This window comes from Chelonia mydas, chromosome 19 (assembly GCF_015237465.2).
Source record: "Chelonia mydas isolate rCheMyd1 chromosome 19, rCheMyd1.pri.v2, whole genome shotgun sequence".
Lineage (NCBI taxonomy): Eukaryota > Metazoa > Chordata > Testudines > Cheloniidae > Chelonia > Chelonia mydas.
Window position 1 is genome coordinate 17748088 of NC_051259.2, and position 19573 is coordinate 17767660.

Here is a 19573-nt window from a genome sequence, read left to right on the forward strand (position 1 = left end):
CTGGTCTGAGTCAGCACAAACGTCGCTGGCCCTGGGCATCGCGCTAAACAGCGCAGACGTCACCCAGCACACGCAGCTGGCAGCCCCAGCATGTTGCAAACACACGTTAGGATGCTGGTCTTGCAGTCAGGGCTCCTGGTGCCCTTCCAGCTCCACCATTCGTTCCTTGGTGCCCTTGGTCAAGTCGCTTCCCCCTGTAACAGGGAGGTACCGCTGCCCTCCTTTGCCGAGTGCTCTGGAGCTGCAAAGCGCAGGCCGGGCTGGTGTCAGGGTGGCAGACCTGAGGCTGCAGTGGGCTGGCAGTCAATCTCACCACAGTCAGTGTGCGCACCTGGCAGTGAACCAGGGGCAGGGGCCTTTCTTCTGACGTTGTCCTCTGCTCCAGTGGGGCCCAGCCCAGGGCACAAGGGAGGGTTCTGCCTACACACACCGGCAGCAGCTCCTCTGGGGTGCCCATCAGCCATGGTCCTGGAGCAGCCCCTCTCCCACACCCATGGACGTCGCACACTGGGCACAGAGAGAAGGGCTGCTGTGACCCATAAGGACCCCCAGGATGTTTCATCCTCAGAGAGGGGAGCCAGGCAAACTGCTCCTCTCCTGCCTCAGCTGGGCCCTCCAGCTCCACAACCCCACAGCCTCCCCTAGGCCCTGGCACTGCCCTGCGCCAGGCCGACAGCCTCACTCTGCCACCCCCTGCAAACCTCAGACCTGTGCCCTCCCATCAGGAATCAGGCTGGCCCTGAGCCCAGCCTGCCTGGCCCGTTCAGCCTGTGGGGCCTTCACCACGAGGGAGTCGGGGTCACGCTCCTGAGGGCACTGCTGAGGGGTTTTGGTCTGTGGCCCGTGAAAGTGGCAGGGCCAGCGGGGCATGGGGGGCTGGGGTCACGCTCCCTGAGGTACCTGGTATCACAGAGCCCCTCCCGCAGTGGGATTCCCGCCCCAGGGTGAGGGGTCAGTGAGGGCAGCAGCAGGACTGGAGTGTTGAGTGGAGCGGGGGACAGGACGGGGGACCCAGCGCCAGGGGCGTGAGGAGGAGAGTGGGCGTCACAACAGGGGCGAGAGCAGTTGGGAAGGAGGAGATGGAAGGCCCACACCTGGGGGTCAGAGGGGACCCCAGGGACCCAGCAAAGGGGAACGGGTGTGGGGAGGCAGAGGGGATACACTAAGCTGCGTTTGTTCTCCATCCCAAGCACTATCCAATCGACACAGGCCAGGGCATGTGGTGCCCAGGGCAGCGGCTGTGCTCATGCCATGCCAGGCTTGGGGAGCCAGCCCCCTGTGAGTACGCAGGGTGGGGCATGGCAGAATCTTGGGGTGAGGCGTTTGGGAGCCTACTGGCAGGAGCAGGGCGCTGCCAGGCTCCTGGGGAGCTCTGTGCCACGCTGTCTCTGTCCCTGCCCGTTGCACTCCCTGGGGCGGGGAAGAGGGTGCTATGCTGCCAGGGCAATTGGACAGGCAGGAGCCCAGCCTGCCATCCTCAGCCTCCTCCTAGCAGCCCTCGACTCCTCCCCATGGCCTCAGTGCACTGACCAGGTAGGAGTGAAACACCCGGGGACTGCGTGTGCTCCTGGGCGCTATTGCACGACAGAGGCCTGGGCATTGGGCTTTCTCCCTTTGATGAGACAAAAGGCGCAACGCTGCACAGATCAGTGCTGGCCCGTTTGCCAGCAGCTCTGCACTGACTTGCTCCTATTTTGCAGGTTTGCAGGCGATTGCCTGGACCCTGCTGCTAACGCTGTGGGCGACACTCCCCCACCCCGCGCTGGCTCTACTCCAGGGCCGGCAACAAGGAATTTCTGGGCCTAGCTATGCAGTCGAGGGCTGAATTGAAGGATCTGCTCTCTCCCTGGCTCGTTCCGTGCAGAAGATAACATTGTGCAGGGGCTGCAGCCGCAACAGGCTCCTGCAGGCGGAAAGGCGCCTTTGGGTTTATCATGGTGCTCCACAGACCAGCAGCCCGGCCAGCAGCAAAGCACAGAGGCAGCACGATGGACAAGAGCCACTGCTAGACCTGTTGCCTGAACCACTGGACCTGGAGCACCGTGACTGCTGGAGACAGGGACCAGGGAGCTGTTGGCACTGGGAGCTGGATGGGGCTCTGAGCAATGGACGATTCACCGGAGGAGACGACGGAAGAGACAGCAGGGGAGCCCCTGGCAGGGCCCGTGGAGGAGGCGCTCCCGTGCCCGACTCACGTCTACACACTGTGTATTAGGAACCTGAACCCCAAGTACTCGCAAGAGGTTCTCTGCAGCATGCTGAAGGACATTCTGGGCACCGCCAGCCTCCCCCTGCAGCGGCACGACATAGAAGTGGTGAAGAAACCGAGACGGGCCTACGCCTTGGTGCAGGTGACCACGGAGCTGAGCCTGGAGAACGTCCTGAAGCAGCTCCAGGTTGCCTCGGACATGGAGCAACGTCTCCTCAGGGAGCTAGTGGTGAAAGGGAAAACCCTGGTGGTGGAGGAAGGCAGGAGAGCCTTGCCCAGCGCTAAGGAGTGCCAAGAGGTAGGCCCAGGCATTGTGTCGGGATAGGCACAATGAACTACACTAGCGGTGTGACAGCGAAGGCCGGGGGGCGGGCTGGCCAGGGCTGGCCATGCTGCCTCTTGGTACTGAGATCACCAGGGCAGCAGGACAAGGGGGAGTTCCCACCCAGGAGACCTAAGCCCCAGCAGCACTTCCATCCGAAGGCTGGGCGCTTCCTTACTCCCCCCTTCCAAGAGATGAGCTACCTCATCCCATGGGCTGGAGCAGGCGTGTGAGCTTCTCAGAAGCAGAAGGCCCCAGCAATCGGCACCGCCTGCATGATTCCTGGGCCCCACGGTTTGCTCTGCAGCAATGCCGCCTTCCTGGCTTGGTCCTGGAATGGGGCAGAGCTTCCCCATCGACCCCAGCGCTGGGTTCCCCGTCTGGCCAGCTCGTGAGGTCATCCACCCTGGGGTAGCTTTTCTCCTAACCATCGTGTCTAGGAGATGCGCTGAGAGAGGACACGCCGAGATACAGTGCAGTCAAAGATGACATCCACCCCTCTGCTCGAGGTCCTTGTGCCACCTAATCCCTCTTAACCCCTGTTAAGGGACTGCGCTGGCCAGGCCTTGTGTGGCCCCCTGCCCGAGGGAGGGGGGGTTCACCCCCTCTGCATAGACAGAGCCAGAGCTGCTGACCTTTTTTTAATCACTAAGTTGTTACTACATTCCCCCTCCCATTAGCATCGAGGAGACAACACGGCTAAAAGAGACCAGCTGGAGTCCGTTCCTTCTTGTGCACCATCAACAGAACCGTTTGCATGTTCCAATCCGTTCGACTTGGGCAAGTCCAGCCAAGGCCCTGGGGCTGTGTCTCTTGGGGCATGATTAGGAGACAATGAGGGTTGTCCCTGTGCTACCAAGGATATAATTTGGCCCCGTGGAACCTTTAATACAGATGATAATGTGCGGGAAGGAAAGAGTCCAGCTTGACTCTCAGATCCCAGAGAAATTGGCAGGAGCAGTCAAGTAACCAATGCACTGGAAAACGTGCTACAGGGAAGGACCTGGCAGTGTCCAGGGAGATAGGACTGTGTGACGTGGACTGACTTACATAATGGGCATCCCCATTGATTTCAGGGCAGAATTTCATTGATTTTTAAGGCCAGTGGGTACTACTATGTTCATCCAGCCTGACTCCCTGCAGAACACAGGCCAGAGAATTTCACCCAGTGGTTCCTGCATCCAGGATAGTAATTTGCAGTTCTGCTCTGACGTGTGACTGAGAATGGCATCATGGGCTCCATATTTGTTTTTTCTCCATGACTCCAGCTCAGGCATGCTCAGTCTACTGCTAAAAAGACGAGCTGTCGAACTGCCAGCGCCGCCAGCTCCCCCAGAACCTGGGAGTCAGGCTGGGCTCTTTTCCTCCTCACACGTCAGCACCAGTTACAAAGACGCTGTATGGAACCCCCAGGCCTTCAATGGGTTTGCCCAGGGACAAGGGGAGAATGAAGTAAATGGTTCTGGGGATGCTGCACGAGACACAATAGGCTCCAGCGCCCTCGCCTGTCACTGGGCTGCTCTGACGGGAGTGAGACGCTTGCAGCTCGGCTGGTGATTCTCACAGGGGGCAGATCTGAGCATAGTCACTTGTTGCAGCCGGACTGCAATTAAATAAAAGGGCCCATGTGCTTTAAAGCCTGAATATTATTACGACGAGGGCCCTTGTGCTGTTGTTATAACGCTGGCTGCAGTCGTCCGTGTCGCCCACACGCTGCGCTGTCTCCATATCTGTCTCTGCATGCATGTGACGTTTACTCTTTCTGCCTCTGCACAGAGTGACACAGAGGTGACTGGTGCCAGCACCCCAGAGTCTCCCGTGCTGGGGCGTTTGCAGTCTGGCAAGAGCAGGCTGCGGGGGTCCGAGGAAGCCCAACCCAGCCCTTGTTGGAAGGGCCCCCCTCCAGCCCAGAAGCTGGTGGAGCGGCCGGCAGTGTTTCTTAGCGGCACCAGGTCAGACAGCGCCATTGTTCGGCGGGAGATCGTGGGCCAGGAGCGCTTGTTCTATGGAGCCTTCATGGGGAGTGAGACCAGGAACGTGGAGTTCAAGCGGGGTGGGGGGGAATACCTGAGTGTGACCCTCAAACACCACGTCCGGAAGTATGTGTGCGCCTTCCTCAACAGCGAAGGGGGCAGCCTCTTCGTGGGGGTGGAGGACAACGGCTTCGTGAATGGGGTCAGGTGTGGGCACAAAGAGGAGGACCGCATCCGCCTGCTCATCGACTCCCTTCTGAAAGGGTTCAAGCCGCAGGTGTTCCCTGACGCCTACACCCTGACCTTCATCCCTGTGGTCAAAGCAGAAGACACCGGTATCTTCCTGAAGGTGATCCGGCTAAGTGTTCATCTGCCCAGACAGCAGGGAGAGCTGCTGCTTTATGAAACGGACCAGGGGGAAGTGTACCTGCGCCGGGACGGCAGCATCCAGGGGCCACTCTCAGGGAGCGCCATCCAGGAGTGGTGCAGGCAGGTAACTAGCATGCAAGGGCTGCTAATACAGCAAGGCAGCAAACGGCTGCTAACTACAGGGTGAGCCTGAGCTGCACCCAGCGATGCTGTTGCAGCCTGCCCTGCAGGGGGAACTGCAGCCCCCCATGCCGAAGGGATCCAAGGGGGGATTCACCCCTGAGCAGAGTCAGTGCAAGGCTGAATTCCACCCGTCTGTGGCTCGGCTCTCACCAACAGGCCCTAGGCAAAGCCATGGGGAGATGGTTTGATCCGCAGACCCTTTCTTTGTCTGTCTGTCTGTCTACGTACACGCCTTCCCTCACTGGCTCTCTCTCTCAGAAGACTTGGTCACAGTGCTTTCCGATACCCACTTTGTCCCTTGTATTTGTCCATGTTTGTTGTCTCTGGCCCTTACAGCACATGTGTCGTGTAAAGGACCCGCATGGGCACAGCAGGGTCCAGACAACCATGGTTATTAACTAGCCCTGGCCACCTAGGCCAGCTACAGACACACACTGCTGATCTTCAAGGTCCTGGTGGTTTCCGAGACAGGAGACAGTGAGCACCATTAGATGCCACCCAATTCCTAAACACCACAATTTCACAGAAGGGTTAGGAGCAAAAATACACACGGTGGAAAATAACGCTGAGACTCCAAGAAATCACTGTTTAAAGTAGCTCCAGAAAACTTAGCCATCTCCGCACTTCCACCAAAGTGCCTAACACATTTTGATTAGAAGCTAAAATGATCACTCTTCATTTGGCAAAGTTGTCCATCACGGAGTTCTGATTTGGTGCCATTTCTTGTGAATGGATACAATGATAATGATCTTGAATTATTATAGTATTATTAATTTAACCTGTAAAATGTAACTACATATTCCAGTCTTTACTTACCTATAGTACAGTTGCTTCCCGCACCGCTGAAATCCAGCCACCTCTGAGGTGAAATATGGCAGATTCGCTAAGGCCTAGGGCTGGGTTAGGGTCAGGGATCGGGTTGGCATTAGGTTGACTGTAACTTTATGGTTAAGGCTCAGGCTAGGTTTAGGTTTTGGCCTAAGTTGCAGTTAGGGCTGGGGATACTTTACATCAGGTGAGGTTACTGCTCTGCCTAGGCTTAGGGTTAAAGTTAGGCCCAAATTAGGGTTACTTCTCAGGTGAGGGTTAGCACGTTACTGCTCAGTGTATGCAGGGTTATGGTAAACTTTTAGGTTCGGGTTACTTCTCGGTCTAGATTTAGGGTTAGGAATATCTTTAGGGCTACTGCTTGGCTTACACCTAAACCTGGTTTAAGAGTAGGCACAGATTAGGGTTAGGGTTAGGTTTGGGGTTATTGCTTGGCCTATACCTGTGGCTATGTTTGGGAATAGGGTTACTTTCCAGCGTATGTCTAGTTTTAGGGTTAGGTTAGGGTGACTGCTCAGGGTAGAGGGAGTGGTACTGCTTGGCCTAGGTCTCGTGTTAGGGTCAGGTGTTGGTTTAGGGTTAAAGTTAGGACTAGGTTAGGGTTAGAGTAAGGAATAGTGGTCACCCAACACCCAGGATTAGCATTAGGGTTAAATTTAAACCTATATGAAGGTTATTGTTAGAGAAAGCATTCAGCCTAGGCACTGGGTTAGGGCTGGTGTTAGGGTCACCTCTCAGCCTAGCTTTAGGGTTAGCATTAGGCCTAGTGCTAGGTTTAGGGTTACCACTTGGTCTACCCCTAGGATGAGAGTAAGGGTTGGGGTTAGGCCTGTGTTAGGGCTACTGCTGGCCCATATGCAGGATGAGGGTTATTGCTGTAGCCTGCAGAAAAAATGGATCACCCAGGCCATATCACCCCCAACCCCTGCTCCAGTCATCTGCAAATTCAGTTCAGATGTGCCTGCCTTCTTTCCCCCCTCATCCTGCCCTGGCTGGTTCTGGGACCTACCCATTGCCCCATCTTCACTCGCTCCCCAGGCCCCTTCCCTTATCGCTCCAGTGTTCAGATGTCCTGTGTGCTGACCATTGTCTGAATCTCCTTAGCCATTTCTCTGCCCTGTGTGCCACGTCTCTTTTAATCTCATGTCAAAGGCACTGCTCTTGCTGGGTCTCTCTAGCCTGCCTCTGAGAGGCTGTGTCATTTCCCATCCAAAGAGCTAGTGTGGGAGAGGAGTGCTCTATAATGTAGATTCCCCCAACCCCTCCAGAAATTTACTCTCATCATTAGCAAGAGGGTCACCTTCATATTCTTTTAAGGTTTTTGTACCACCAGCTTTCTTCACTGCTCCCCCTCACTCAAGGCTCCAGCACAGAGCTTTTCACACACAACAGGCAAGGCTACTGGTGTGGCCGTCACAAACACTGGCATGTTTGCAAGTGTTTTTGCCAGGTGTCCTGGCTGAATTCTAAGCTGGGTGATTGCACTCTACCTCCCTAGCAGGCTGCTCTGATTGCAGGGAGGCACTAGCCTCATTTTCAGCTGTGTAGGCTGATATTTGGCTTTGGGTCCATGCCGTCCCTCTGCCTTTCTTTTTGTGCTGTCATGTTTAGTTCAAGGCTATTATTTTTATCACATAGGGACTAATAAAACAAGTCACAGAGGCACGGTTTGCCCACATACAGAAGGGAGGGGCTCAGTGTCTGCAAAAAGCAATCCCTATCCTATAGGCGGAAGTGGCTGGGGTCTTGTTTTTTTTCTTTCCTCAAAAGCTCTTGTAGCCTTGCTCCCTGCTTTTATAAGGGCTGGTGTAGGTTGGTTAACACTACACCCAAACCTGGCAAGTCACCTGCTAGAATCTCAGCTGTAATGAACCTGCAGAGTAGCGGCTTCGCTCGCAGGTGTTCACCATGCAGTGAATGAGCCCATGGATGTGACAAGGGAGTTAGGGCGAGATTCACAAAGGGGATGCAGACATTGTAATACTGTGCGTGACAAGGTTAACTCCTGGGTGACCCGCCATCCAGTGGAATTCACAGCCCCAAGGTAGACCCCATACTTCCCCATACAGTGCATAGGGAGTGTAGGGCCTAAGAGAGGGATTCACAAAAGCCAGCACAGGATCTGCCTAAGCTAGTCAGGAACGAAATGCTGAGGAAAGGGGCAAGGCTTAGGGCTCAGCTCCACAAATGTACTTTGGTGCCTAACTCCCCTTGATCTGGGTCTTAGGCACCTGACAAGCAGGGCGGGGTGCCTGTCTCTGCAGATTTCAGAGTAACAGCCGTGTTAGTCTGTATTCGCAAAAAGAAAAGGAGGACTTGTGGTTAGTCTCTAAGGTGCCACAAGTCCTCCTTTTCTTTTTGTCTCTGCAGAGGGTTCTCAGCCATATACCCTCTCCTGGAGGTAGGTGCCTGAGCCAGGTCAGCCCTTTCTTGGGAAAAACAAGTGACCCCCTCACAGCCACTAGCCCCTGGGTTGGGCACGGAGGTGGGAGAGTCAGGTTCACGTCCTCGCTCCAATGACCATTTATTAGTTACACACAGTGGAACAGCCTCCATAGGGGAGAGAGACCCACCCCCAACAGCCTAGTAGTGGGGACGCCAAAGCAGGGAGCATAGGGATTCAAAGCTGGCCCTCCCACAGCCCAGGTAAGTGGGCTAGTGGGTAGCCCGGGGGCCAGGTGGACAGAGACACACACCTGCTCTTTCCCCTGGCTGCCTTTTGTGCAGGCTAGCCATGCTCACAGCACAACTCCCACATCAGGCCCTGCATGCAAGCTCGTGTGAGAAGCGCACTGGGGATTAGGCGTGACCTAGGGCTCAGACCAGCTCATTAATTAGCTAGCCCTGCACATGCCCACCAGGAGGAACTTAAGGGTTAGGTGGCAGCTGAATGGTAATTTTGTGAATGGCAGAGGTACCTAAATGTTGGACTTCAGCACCTAAAGAAGCAGTTAGGTACTTCAGTCCCTTTCTGAATCTAGCCCGTAGCTGCTGTGCCCGTGGCTCTCAGACAGAGTGACTGTGCGGTTGTACCTCCCCAGAAATGGACAGGAGAAGTGAGGAAGCTGGAAGAGCGGATAGAGAGTTTGATGAAGGAGAAGGAGAGCCTGCAGCAACAAATCAACCAGCAGCGGAGCCGGAATCCCAAATCTAGATTCTGCACCATCCTGTGAGTCACAACAGAGCAGGAGCGGGAGCAGCACGACTGGAGCCAGGGGAAAAAGTAGTAAGGAAAAGAAATCAGTTCATTTATATTTGTATAGATTTTGAAAGTAAATTCATTGCAATATAGAGCACTGGCCGAGTAACTCCAGGGTAAGGCTTGCCTTGTTCATCTCTTGGCAGCATGCCGCCCTGCAGCTGATGGCTGTAACACAGCGTATTTGTTGTGAGTTTGACTCCAGCTCTGACTAGCTGGACTTTATGCCATTGGGAACCTCTGCATCACTGATCGCTCTGCCCATGAAGTTACAAAACCCCAGAGACTATGAACAGTATTTCCCTTGTGAATTCAGGTGGAAACTGAGACAGTCTCAGTCCAGGGGAGAAATGTTTTCAAAACCTAGCAACTTAATTTAGCCAACTAAGGAAGTGCTAAGCCCCCAGAGATAGTGTGTGTTCCTCATCCAAACTGGCAACTGTGTGCAGATGTGGTTGCCCCATCTCAAAAAAAGATATATTGGAACTGGAAAAGGTTCAGAAAAGGGCAACAAAAATAATTAGGGGTATGGGACAGCTTTTGTATGAGGAGTGATTAATAAGACTGGGACGTTTCAGCTTGGAAAAGAGACGAATGAGGGGGATGTGATAGAGATCTATAAAATCATGACTGGTGTGGAGAAAGTAAATAAGGAAGTATTATTTACTCCTTCTCATAACACATGAAGTAGGGGTCACCAAATGAAATGAATAGGCAGCAGGTTTAAAACAAACAAAAGGAAGTATTTCTTCACACAACGCACAGTCAACCTGTGGAACTCCTTGCCAGAGGATGTTGTGAAGGTTCAAACAAGAACTAGATAAATTCATGGAGGATAGCTCCATAAGTGGTTATTAGCCAGGATGGGCAGGGATGGTGTCCCTAGTCTCTGTTTCCAGAAGCTGGGAATGGGCAACAGGAGTAGATCACTTGATGATTCCCTGTTCTGTTCATTCCCTCTGGGGCTCCTTGCATTTGCCACCATCAGAAGACAGGATATGGGGCTAGATGGACCTTTGGTCTGATCCAGTATGGCTGTACTTACTGTGCAGCCACTCCAGCTTGAGTAATGATTATGTATAAGAAGCAAGGCCATGCCTGTTTTGAGTCTTGGGGGTGTCTCACCTAAAAGGTATAAGTTAAGCTTTTCTTTCTATTTGTACTTTAAATAAGAAAGGCAGTGCTCTTCTTGCAACACCCTCTACTCTCTTCCTAAACATCTTGTGAAGGGCAGCATCAATTATCCATGCCCTGGCTGGCATATCTCATTGTCTACCAGGTGGCTTTACATTGGAAGAGGACGGGCCATGGTATGGGGGGCATGTGGCAGTGGGTATTATCATAAAGCAGGTCTATGATTAGTCTATGATTATGATAGATTAGTCTATGATTTAGACGTACCACTGCTTTCTGAATATCTATCCTACCACCTTGGGACCTTGGCGATGCTCAGGGGCTTACCCCCACCTTCTCACTGCCACTGCGGCCTTGGACATATTTAGATTTGGGAACTGAGCCTTCTGGAATGCTCCATAAGCAGGGGGCCTTGGCCCAAAACTCGGCCTGAGCAACTGTCATAGGTTCCTGTTCATCTGAAGTGAATTGGAGACATGCCGTATCGAAGGGCATGTTAACCTACAAACTTTTGCCCATGCAAGTTATGTTGGCATAAAGCCACCATAGGCGTATACTTGGTGCCTTGCACGGGTGCTGTGCATACTCACCAAAAGCACTTGTGTCAAAGCACAGTGCAATACACCATGAGTAGGTATGCCAGTGTGCAACTTGCTCGTGTCCAACGCACTATCTTTTGGGAAGTTTTGGCCACATATGGTGGGACAGAAACAAATCACACAGGGGTGACTGGGCACAAGGGGTCAAGTTTCAGTCTTGCAACTTTCTCCACAAAACAAGGCCATCGCTATCCCATCATTTTTGCATCTATTGTGAAAATCCCACAAACCCACATCAGACTTGTTACTGCCTGTGATCTCTGACAGCAGTACAGAGCCTGCACAGCTCTGCACTACTGTCATGAGCATGATGATCCTCTGGTATCTGCAGAGCTGCAAGAGCCATGGGGAACGTGAAGATTTCCTGGAGTCAGATTGCCACGGGACAGGGCAAGAACCACTTAGATTGTTGGTGGTGTTCATGGAGCAGCTAAAAGGGGGTGGGGGTGCTGCTTCTGGGCCTGAGAAATAAGCACAGACTGGTGGGATCACAACATAATGTAGGTTTGGGATGAGAAGCAGCGGATGCAAAACTTTCAGATGCAAAAAGCCACAGTCCTGGATCTGTGTGCCAAGCTCACCCCAACTCTCCCGTGCAGGGACACCAGAATAAGAGCTGCCCTGACAGTGGAGAAGCGAGTGGCAGTTGCATGGTGGAAACTTGCAATGCTGGATTGTTACCAATCAGAAATTATTCTGGAGCAGGAAAAGCCACTGTGGGGCTGCTGTCATGCAAGGTCATTAATTGTCTCCTGCTGCACAGGACTGTGATTCTGAGCAATGTGCAGGGCATAATGGACAGATTTGCAGCTATGGGGTCCTGAACAGCAGCAGAGTGATAGATGGCACATCTATCCTTATTTTGGCACCAGAGCACCTCACCACGGAGTACATCAACGGAAAGGGCTACTTTTCAAAAGTTACATAAGCACTGGCGGATCACCAGGGCCGCTTCACTGACATCAACATTCGTGGCTCAGAGGGTGCATGACGCTTGAATCTTTAAGGACACAGGACTGTTCAGAAAGCTACAAGCAGGGACTTTCTCTTTTGACCGCAGATTACCATTGGTTATGTTGAAATGCCAATAGTGAGCCTGGAGGACCCAGCCAACCCCTTCTTCCCAAAACCTTGCACTGGCCACCTTGACCGTGCTAAGAAAAGCTTCAGGGACCAGCTCAGCAGGCGAAGACTGAGAGCTGAATGTGCTTTTGGTAGACTGAAGGGATGACAACCTGTTTACTCATGAAAACGAATCTCAGTGAGAAAAATACCCCAACGTTACAGCTTCCTGCTGGGTCCTGCAAAATGGGGGTGGCAAAGGCAGAAAAGTTTCTGCTGGGGTCGAGCTAAGTTTGACCAGCCACATACAAGGGTTATTAGAAAAGCTCAACAGCTCAAGGAGGCTTTGAAACTTGCTTTGCTGTCAATGTGTTATGGCTAACTGCTCCACCTAGCCTGGCAGTTTGGGGGAGTATCAGGAATGGTGCTGTGCTTGGAGCCCATCTATCAGTACAATACAGACAATGCACCTATTACATTTGTGGTGCTTGCTGTACATTTATGATTATTACATTGTTTGTCACTGATCCTGTGAGCTGTGTCAAAGCAGAGGCATCAGTAAGTGGGTGCTTCAGGACCCCGCTGCCCATTCTGCAGCATGATGGGAACTAATAAAGATGAAAGACCTTTATGAGGAACAAACACTTAAAAAAAAATTCTGTGCAAGTTAAGAGCAAATACTTTAAAACCTTAATTAATGTATGGAACAGACTTAGAGGGGAAGGAACATTCATGTCCAATTTAGCCACATGCACATCAGTGTACGTGAAGCTGTGGTGGTCCTTGATGTCCCCTGCTGTGGAGTGGTCGGGGTAGAGATGCAGTTCCCTTGTGCCATGTGGGATAGTAGGGGGAATGGTGTAGGGAAGTGTTATACTGGAGTTCTCCATGGATTGCAAAGGGAGGTGAGTCCCTGGCTGATGAACCGGTAGGTCCACAAGAGTCTGCAGCATCTGCGTTTGCGGCTGGAAAAGCCCCATGATGTCCTGGTGCATCTCCCTCTCCTTTTCCTGCTGGGACGCCTGGGTCTTTCTCCTGTCTGCTCTTTCCTCCTCCACACAGTCTGCAATATCCACCCTCGAGGCTCTCTGTGCATAGTCTGATGCAGCACTGGTTTGCAGGATCTCGCTGAACATGTCATCCCATGTCCTCTTCATTCTCCTTATTTAGCTCCGATGTTCAGTCAGTGGGGAGGGGGATCCCCTCAAGGCTGCAATGGCAGCAGGTACAGCTAAAACCCAGCGATACCATTGTCAGCGTAGTCACAACCGAAAGAGAGAGTTAAGGTTCAGAGCTCTCTTTCCTGGCTCCCCTAAAGGTTTCAACAAGACATGCTGATTGATGCTTCTGCTCGGAGCACTTGTGCATGGCGTCGCTCAGCTGCAAGCATGGCCCGCAAGGGACGAGGGAGATGATATAGGGCAGTGGCACTGAATCCTGTCACCATTTTCCACAGGCAGTGGTTCTAGCTGATCTCTCGCTCCTGAGGGGACCACAGGCAGACAGCACAGCTGCTTCTGGTGTCCTGAACCCCTGGGCGCGTATGCTGCTTAACTGTTTACTGCAATGGTGCCTGCTGACGTTATCTCTGAGTGGCGTGGGAAATGTCCTACTGAGGAGGAAGCAATAAGGCTGCCATCCCTAGAAACCTTCGGGAGAGGTTTGCTAAGTACCTCCGTGAATGTTTTATTGAGCTCTCAGGAGGATTCAAGGGACAGCTCTAGTAGCTAAAGAATCTGATCTGCACAGCTTCCCCTGCCTAACTGTACAGGGGAATGAAAAACCTCTTTGCGTACTGCTACACTTTCTGGTACAAGTAAATAGTGAAGAGGTGATAGCTGTGTCCTGCTAAGTTGGAGGAACCATCATTGTAATGGAAAATACATTTACACATTTACCTGAGGAAGGAAGCTCACCCAGGCTCAACTGCCAGGACTGCAGTGGAGTCTCAAACAGGCCCTTACTCTCGGCATAGCTGAACTCCCTGCTTTCACTTCCCCCATCCTCCTCTTCTCTCCTTGCTATTCACACAAGGGGCCTGGGACTTGGGCTCCTCGGAGGTATCCACAGTGGTGCGGCAAGGTGATAGCAGGTCTGCTGTTGGCACTGGATTGACTGCTGGCCTCCTGATAAGCCTGTTGTACTTCCTTTGTTTTCATGTGACTGCTAATCCCTGTCACCCCTTCTCCTTCATCAGCCACGCAACCTGCTCAGGCCTCCACCTGTCTACAGCTGTGCCTACAGCCTCTCTTCTGCCCCCAGGCCCAGGAGAGCCAACAGCTCCTGCCTACTCCAAGCCGGAGCACAGCTGGAGGGTGGAGTTGGCACAGGGGGCTGAGTGCCAACACCAGTGAGCGGCTAAGTGTGCTTGCTAAGCTAGATAATCAGGAAAAGGCATTTCAAAAATGTGTGGGGCTTTAAAGGATTGGAGGAGTTTTCTGGTCTCCCTTACCCCTGGGCAGTGGAGTGCACAATTGTGACTAGAAAGGTCAGCATCAGGCACTGTAGGACAGTTGCTGGAGGACTGTCAGGGTCGACACAGTTAATGCAGGTTTCAGAGTAACAGCCGTGTTAGTCTGTATTCGTAAAAAGAAAAGGAGTACTTGTGGCACCTTAGAGACTAACCAGTTTATTTGAGCATGAGCTTTCGTGAGCTACAGCTCACTTCATCGGATGCATAGCATATCGTGGAAACTGCAGAAGACATTATATACACACAGAGACCATGAAACAAAACTTCCTCCCACCTCACTCCCCCGCTGGCAACAGCTTATCTAAAGTGATCATCAAGTAGAGCCATTTCCAGCACAAATCCAGGTTTTCTCACCCTTCCCCCCCCCTCCCCCCCACACACATACAAACTCACTCTCCTGCTGGCAACAGCCCATCCCCCTTTGAAACCCCTCTTTATAATGCGCATGATAATCAAGGTGGGTCACCTCCAGCACTAATCCAGGTTTTCTCACCCCCCCCCCCCACACCCCCCCCTTTTCCAAAAACCACACACACAAACTCATTCTCCTGCTGGCAACAGCTCATCTTACAATGTGCACAGCAATAATCCAAGTTTAACCAGAACGTCTTGGGGGGGTTTTTGCAGGAAAAAAACAAGGGGAGACAGGCTACCTTGCATAATGACTTAGCCACTCCCAGTCTCTATTCAAGCCCAAATTAATAGTATCCAATTTGCAAATGAATTCCAATTCAGCAGTTTCTCGCTGGAGTCTGGATTTGAAGTTTTTTTGCTTTAAGATAGCGACCCTCATGTCTGTGATTGCGTGACCAGAGAGATTGGAAGTGTTCTCCGACTGGTTTATGAATGTTATAATTCTTGACATCTGATTTGTGTCCATTTATTCTTTTACGTAGAGACTGTCCAGTTTGACCAATGTACATGGCAGAGGGGCATTGCTGGCACATGATGGCATATATCACATTGGTGGATGTGCAGGTGAACGAGCCTCTGATAGTGTGGCTGATGTTGTTAGGCCCTGTGATGGTGTCCCCTGAATAGATATGTGGGCACAGTTGGCAACGGGCTTTGTTGCAAGGATAGGTTCCTGGGCTAGTGGTTCTGTTGTGTGGTATGTGGTTGTTGGTGAGTATTCGCTTCAGGTTGGGGGGCTGTCTGTAGGCAAGGACTGGCCTTTCTCCCAAGATTTGTGAGAGTGTTGGGTCATCCTTCAGGATAGGTTGTAGATCCTTAATAATGCGTTGGAGGGGTTTTAGTTGGGGGCTGAAGGTGACGGCTAGTGGCGTTCTGTTATTTTCTTTGTTAGGCCTGTCCTGTAGTAGGTGACTTCTGGGAACTCTTCTGGCTCTATCAATCTGTTTCTTCACTTCCGCAGGTGGGTATTGTAGTTGTAAGAATGCTTGATAGAGATCTTGTAGGTGTTTGTCTCTGTCTGTCTGAGGGGTTGGAGCAAATGCGGTTGTATCGCAGAGCTTGGCTGTAGACGATGGATCGTGTGGTGTGGTCAGGGTGAAAGCTGGAGGCATGTAGGTAGGAATAGCGGTCAGTAGGTTTCCGGTATAGGGTGGTGTTGATGTGACCATCGTTTATTAGCACTGTAGTGTCCAGGAAGTGGATCTCTTGTGTGGACTGGACCAGGCTGAGGTTGATGGTGGGATGGAAATTGTTGAAATCATGGTGGAATTCCTCAAGGGCTTCTTTTCCATGGGTCCAGATGATGAAGATGTCATCAATATAGCGCAAGTAAAGTAGGGGCGTTAGGGGACGAGAGCTGAGGAAGCGTTGTTCTAAGTCAGCCATAAAAATGTTGGCATACTGTGGGGCCATGCGGGTACCCATAGCAGTGCCGCTGATCTGAAGGTATACATTGTCCCCAAATGTAAAATAGTTATGGGTAAGGACAAAGTCACAAAGTTCAGCCACCAGGTTAGCCGTGACATTATCGGGGATAGTGTTCTTGATGGCTTGTAGTCCATCTTTGTGTGGAATGTTGGTGTAGAGGGCTTCTACATCCATAGTGGCCAGGATGGTGTTATCAGGAAGATCACCAATGGATTGTAGTTTCCTCAGGAAGTCAGTGGTGTCTCGAAGGTAGCTGGGAGTGCTGGTAGCGTAGGGCCTGAGGAGTGAGTCTACATAGCCGGACAATCCTGCTGTCAGGGTGCCAATGCCTGAGATAATGGGGCGCCCAGGATTTCCAGGTTTATGGATCTTGGGTAGTAGATAGAATATCCCAGGTCGGGGTTCCAGGGGCGTGTCTGTGCAGATTTGATCTTGTGCTTTTTCAGGAAGTTTCTTGAGCAAATGCTGTAGATGCTTTTGGTAACTCTCAGTGGGATCAGAGGGTAATGGCTTGTAGAAAGTGGTGTTGGAGAGCTGCCGAGCAGCCTCTTGTTCATATTCCGACCTATTCATGATGACAACAGCACCTCCTTTGTCAGCCTTTTTGATTATGATGTCAGAGTTGTTTCTGAGGCTGTGGGATGGCATTGTGTTCCGCACGGCTGAGGTTATGGGGCAAGTGATGCTGCTTTTCCACAATTTCAGCCCGTGCACGTCGGCGGAAGCACTCTATGTAGAAGTCCAGTCTGCTGTTTCGACCTTCAGGAGGAGTCCACCTAGAATCCTTCTTTTTGTAATGTTGGTAGGCAGGCCTCTGTGGATCATTATGTTGTTCAGAGGTATTTTGGAAATATTCCTTGAGTCGGAGACGTCGAAAATAGGATTCTAGGTCACCACAGAACTGTATCATGTTCGAGGGGGTGGAGGGGCAGAAGGAGAGACCCCGAGATAGGACAGCAGCTTCTGCTGGGCTGAGAGTATAGTTGGATAGATTAACAATATTGCTGGGTGGGTTGAGGGAACCATTGCTGTGGCCCCTTGTAGCCTGTAGTAGTTTAGAAAGTTTAGTGTCCTTTTTCTTTTGTAGAGAAGTAAAGTGTGCGTTGTAAATGGCTTGTCTAGTTTTAGTAAAATCCAGCCACGAGGAAGTTTGTGTGGAAGGTTGGTTTTTTATGAGAGTATCCATTTTTGAGAGCTCATTCTTAATCTTCCCCTGTTTGCTGTAGAGGATGTTGATCAGGTGATTCCGCAGTTTCTTTGAGAGCGTGTGGCACAAGCTGTCAGCATAGTCTGTGTGGTATGTAGATTGTAATGGATTTTTTACCTTCAGTCCTTTTGGTACGATGTCCATCTGTTTGCATTTGGAAAGGAAGATGATGTCTGTCTGTATCTGTACAAGTTTTTTCATGCAGTTGATAGATTTCCACTCCATGCGGCTAAATGCAGTGCCTTGCATAATGACAGGTTTCAGAGTAACAGCCGTGTTAGTCTGTATTCGTAAAAAGAAAAGGAGTACTTGTGGCACCTTAGAGACTAACCAGTTTATTTGAGCATGAGCTTTCGTGAGCTGCAGCTCACTTCATCGGATGCATAGCATATCGTGGAAACTGCAGAAGACATTATATACACACAGAGACCATGAAACAAAACTTCCTCCCACCTCACTCCCCCGCTGGCAACAGCTTATCTAAAGTGATCATCAAGTAGAGCCATTTCCAGCACAAATCCAGGTTTTCTCACCCTTCCCCCCCCCCCCCCCCCACACACATACAAACTCACTCTCCTGCTGTCAACAGCCCATCCCCCTTTGAAACGCCTCTTTATAATGCGCATGATAATCAAGGTGGGTCACCTCCAGCACTAATCCAGGTTTTCTCACCCCCCCCCACACCCCCCCCTTTTCCAAAAACCACACACACAAACTCATTCTCCTGCTGGCAACAGCTCATCTTACAATGTGCACAGCAATAATCCAAGTTTAACCAGAACGTCTTGGGGGGGGGTTTTGCAGGAAAAAAACAAGGGGAGACAGGCTACCTTGCATAATGACTTAGCCACTCCCAGTCTCTATTCAAGCCCAAATTAATAGTATCCAATTTGCAAATGAATTCCAATTCAGCAGTTTCTCGCTGGAGTCTGGATTTGAAGTTTTTTTGCTTTAAGATAGCGACCCTCATGTCTGTGATTGCGTGACCAGAGAGATTGAAGTGTTCTCCGACTGGTTTATGAATGTTATAATTCTTGTGAGCTGTTGCCAGCAGGAGAATGAGTTTGTGTGTGTGGTTTTTGGAAAAGGGGGGGGGTGTGGGGGGGGGGTGAGAAAACCTGGATTAGTGCTGGAGGTGACCCACCTTGATTATCATGCGCATTATAAAGAGGGGTTTCAAAGGGGGATGGGCTGTTGCCAGCAGGAGAGTGAGTTTGTATGTGTGTGTGGGGGGGGAAGGGTGAGAAAACCTGGATTTGTGCTGGAAATGGCTCTACTTGATGATCACTTTAGATAAGCTGTTGCCAGCGGGGGAGTGGGGTGGGAGGAAGTTTTGTTTCATGGTCTCTGTGTGTATATAATGTCTTCTGCAGTTTCCACGATATGCTATGCATCCGATGAAGTGAGCTGTAGCTCACGAAAGCTCATGCTCAAATAAACTGGTTAGTCTCTAAGGTGCCACAAGTTAATGCAGGGTTTACTTTGATGCTGCAACAACCTCAGTACAGCAACCATGGTTCAGTGCTGCTCAGGGAGGTGGTGTCGTTATGTCAGCATCAAGGGGCGCTTACATCAGTGGAAGACAAATTTAAGCATAAGCACCTGCAAGGCAGCTTATGTCAAACTAACTCTGTAAGCCTAAGAGAAGGGAAAGTACAAATAAGTTCGCAAAAAGGAGTACTTGTGGCACCTTAGAGACTAACCAATTTATTTGAGCATAAGCTTTTGAGAGCTACAGCTCACTTCATCGGATGCATGCTGTGGAAAGTATAGAAGATCTTTTTATACACACAAAGCATGAAAAAATACCTCCCCCCACCCCACTCTCCTGCTGGTAACAGCTTATCTAAAGTGATCACTCTCCTTACAATGTGTATGATAATCAAGGTGGGCCATTTCCAGCACAAATCCAGGGTTTAACAAGAACGTCTGAGGAGGGGGGTGGTAGGAAAAAACAAGGGGAAATAGGCTTCAATAGAGACTGGGAGTGGCTAAGTCATTATGCAAGGTAACCTAAGTTAATTGTATCCAATTTGCAAATGAATTCCAATTCAGCAGTCTCTCACTGGAGTCTGGATTTGAAGTTTTTTTGTTATAATATTGCAACTTTCATGTCTGTAATCGCTGGAAATGGCCCAACTTGATTATCATACACATTGTAAGGAGAGTGATC

The 19573-nt window shown here is 51.1% G+C and overlaps 1 protein-coding gene across 1 annotated transcript; it reads left to right on the forward strand.

Moving 5' to 3' along the window:
• Positions 1–1875: 1875 nt before the first annotated feature.
• SLFNL1 (schlafen like 1) lies at positions 1876–9057 on the forward strand. The gene is made up of 3 exons (XM_007066105.4): positions 1876–2507; positions 4308–4997; positions 8926–9057. Exons 1-3 carry the CDS (start codon positions 2106–2108, stop codon positions 9055–9057), a joined length of 1224 nt encoding a protein of 407 aa, XP_007066167.3. The 5' UTR covers positions 1876–2105.
• Positions 9058–19573: the final 10516 nt, after the last annotated feature.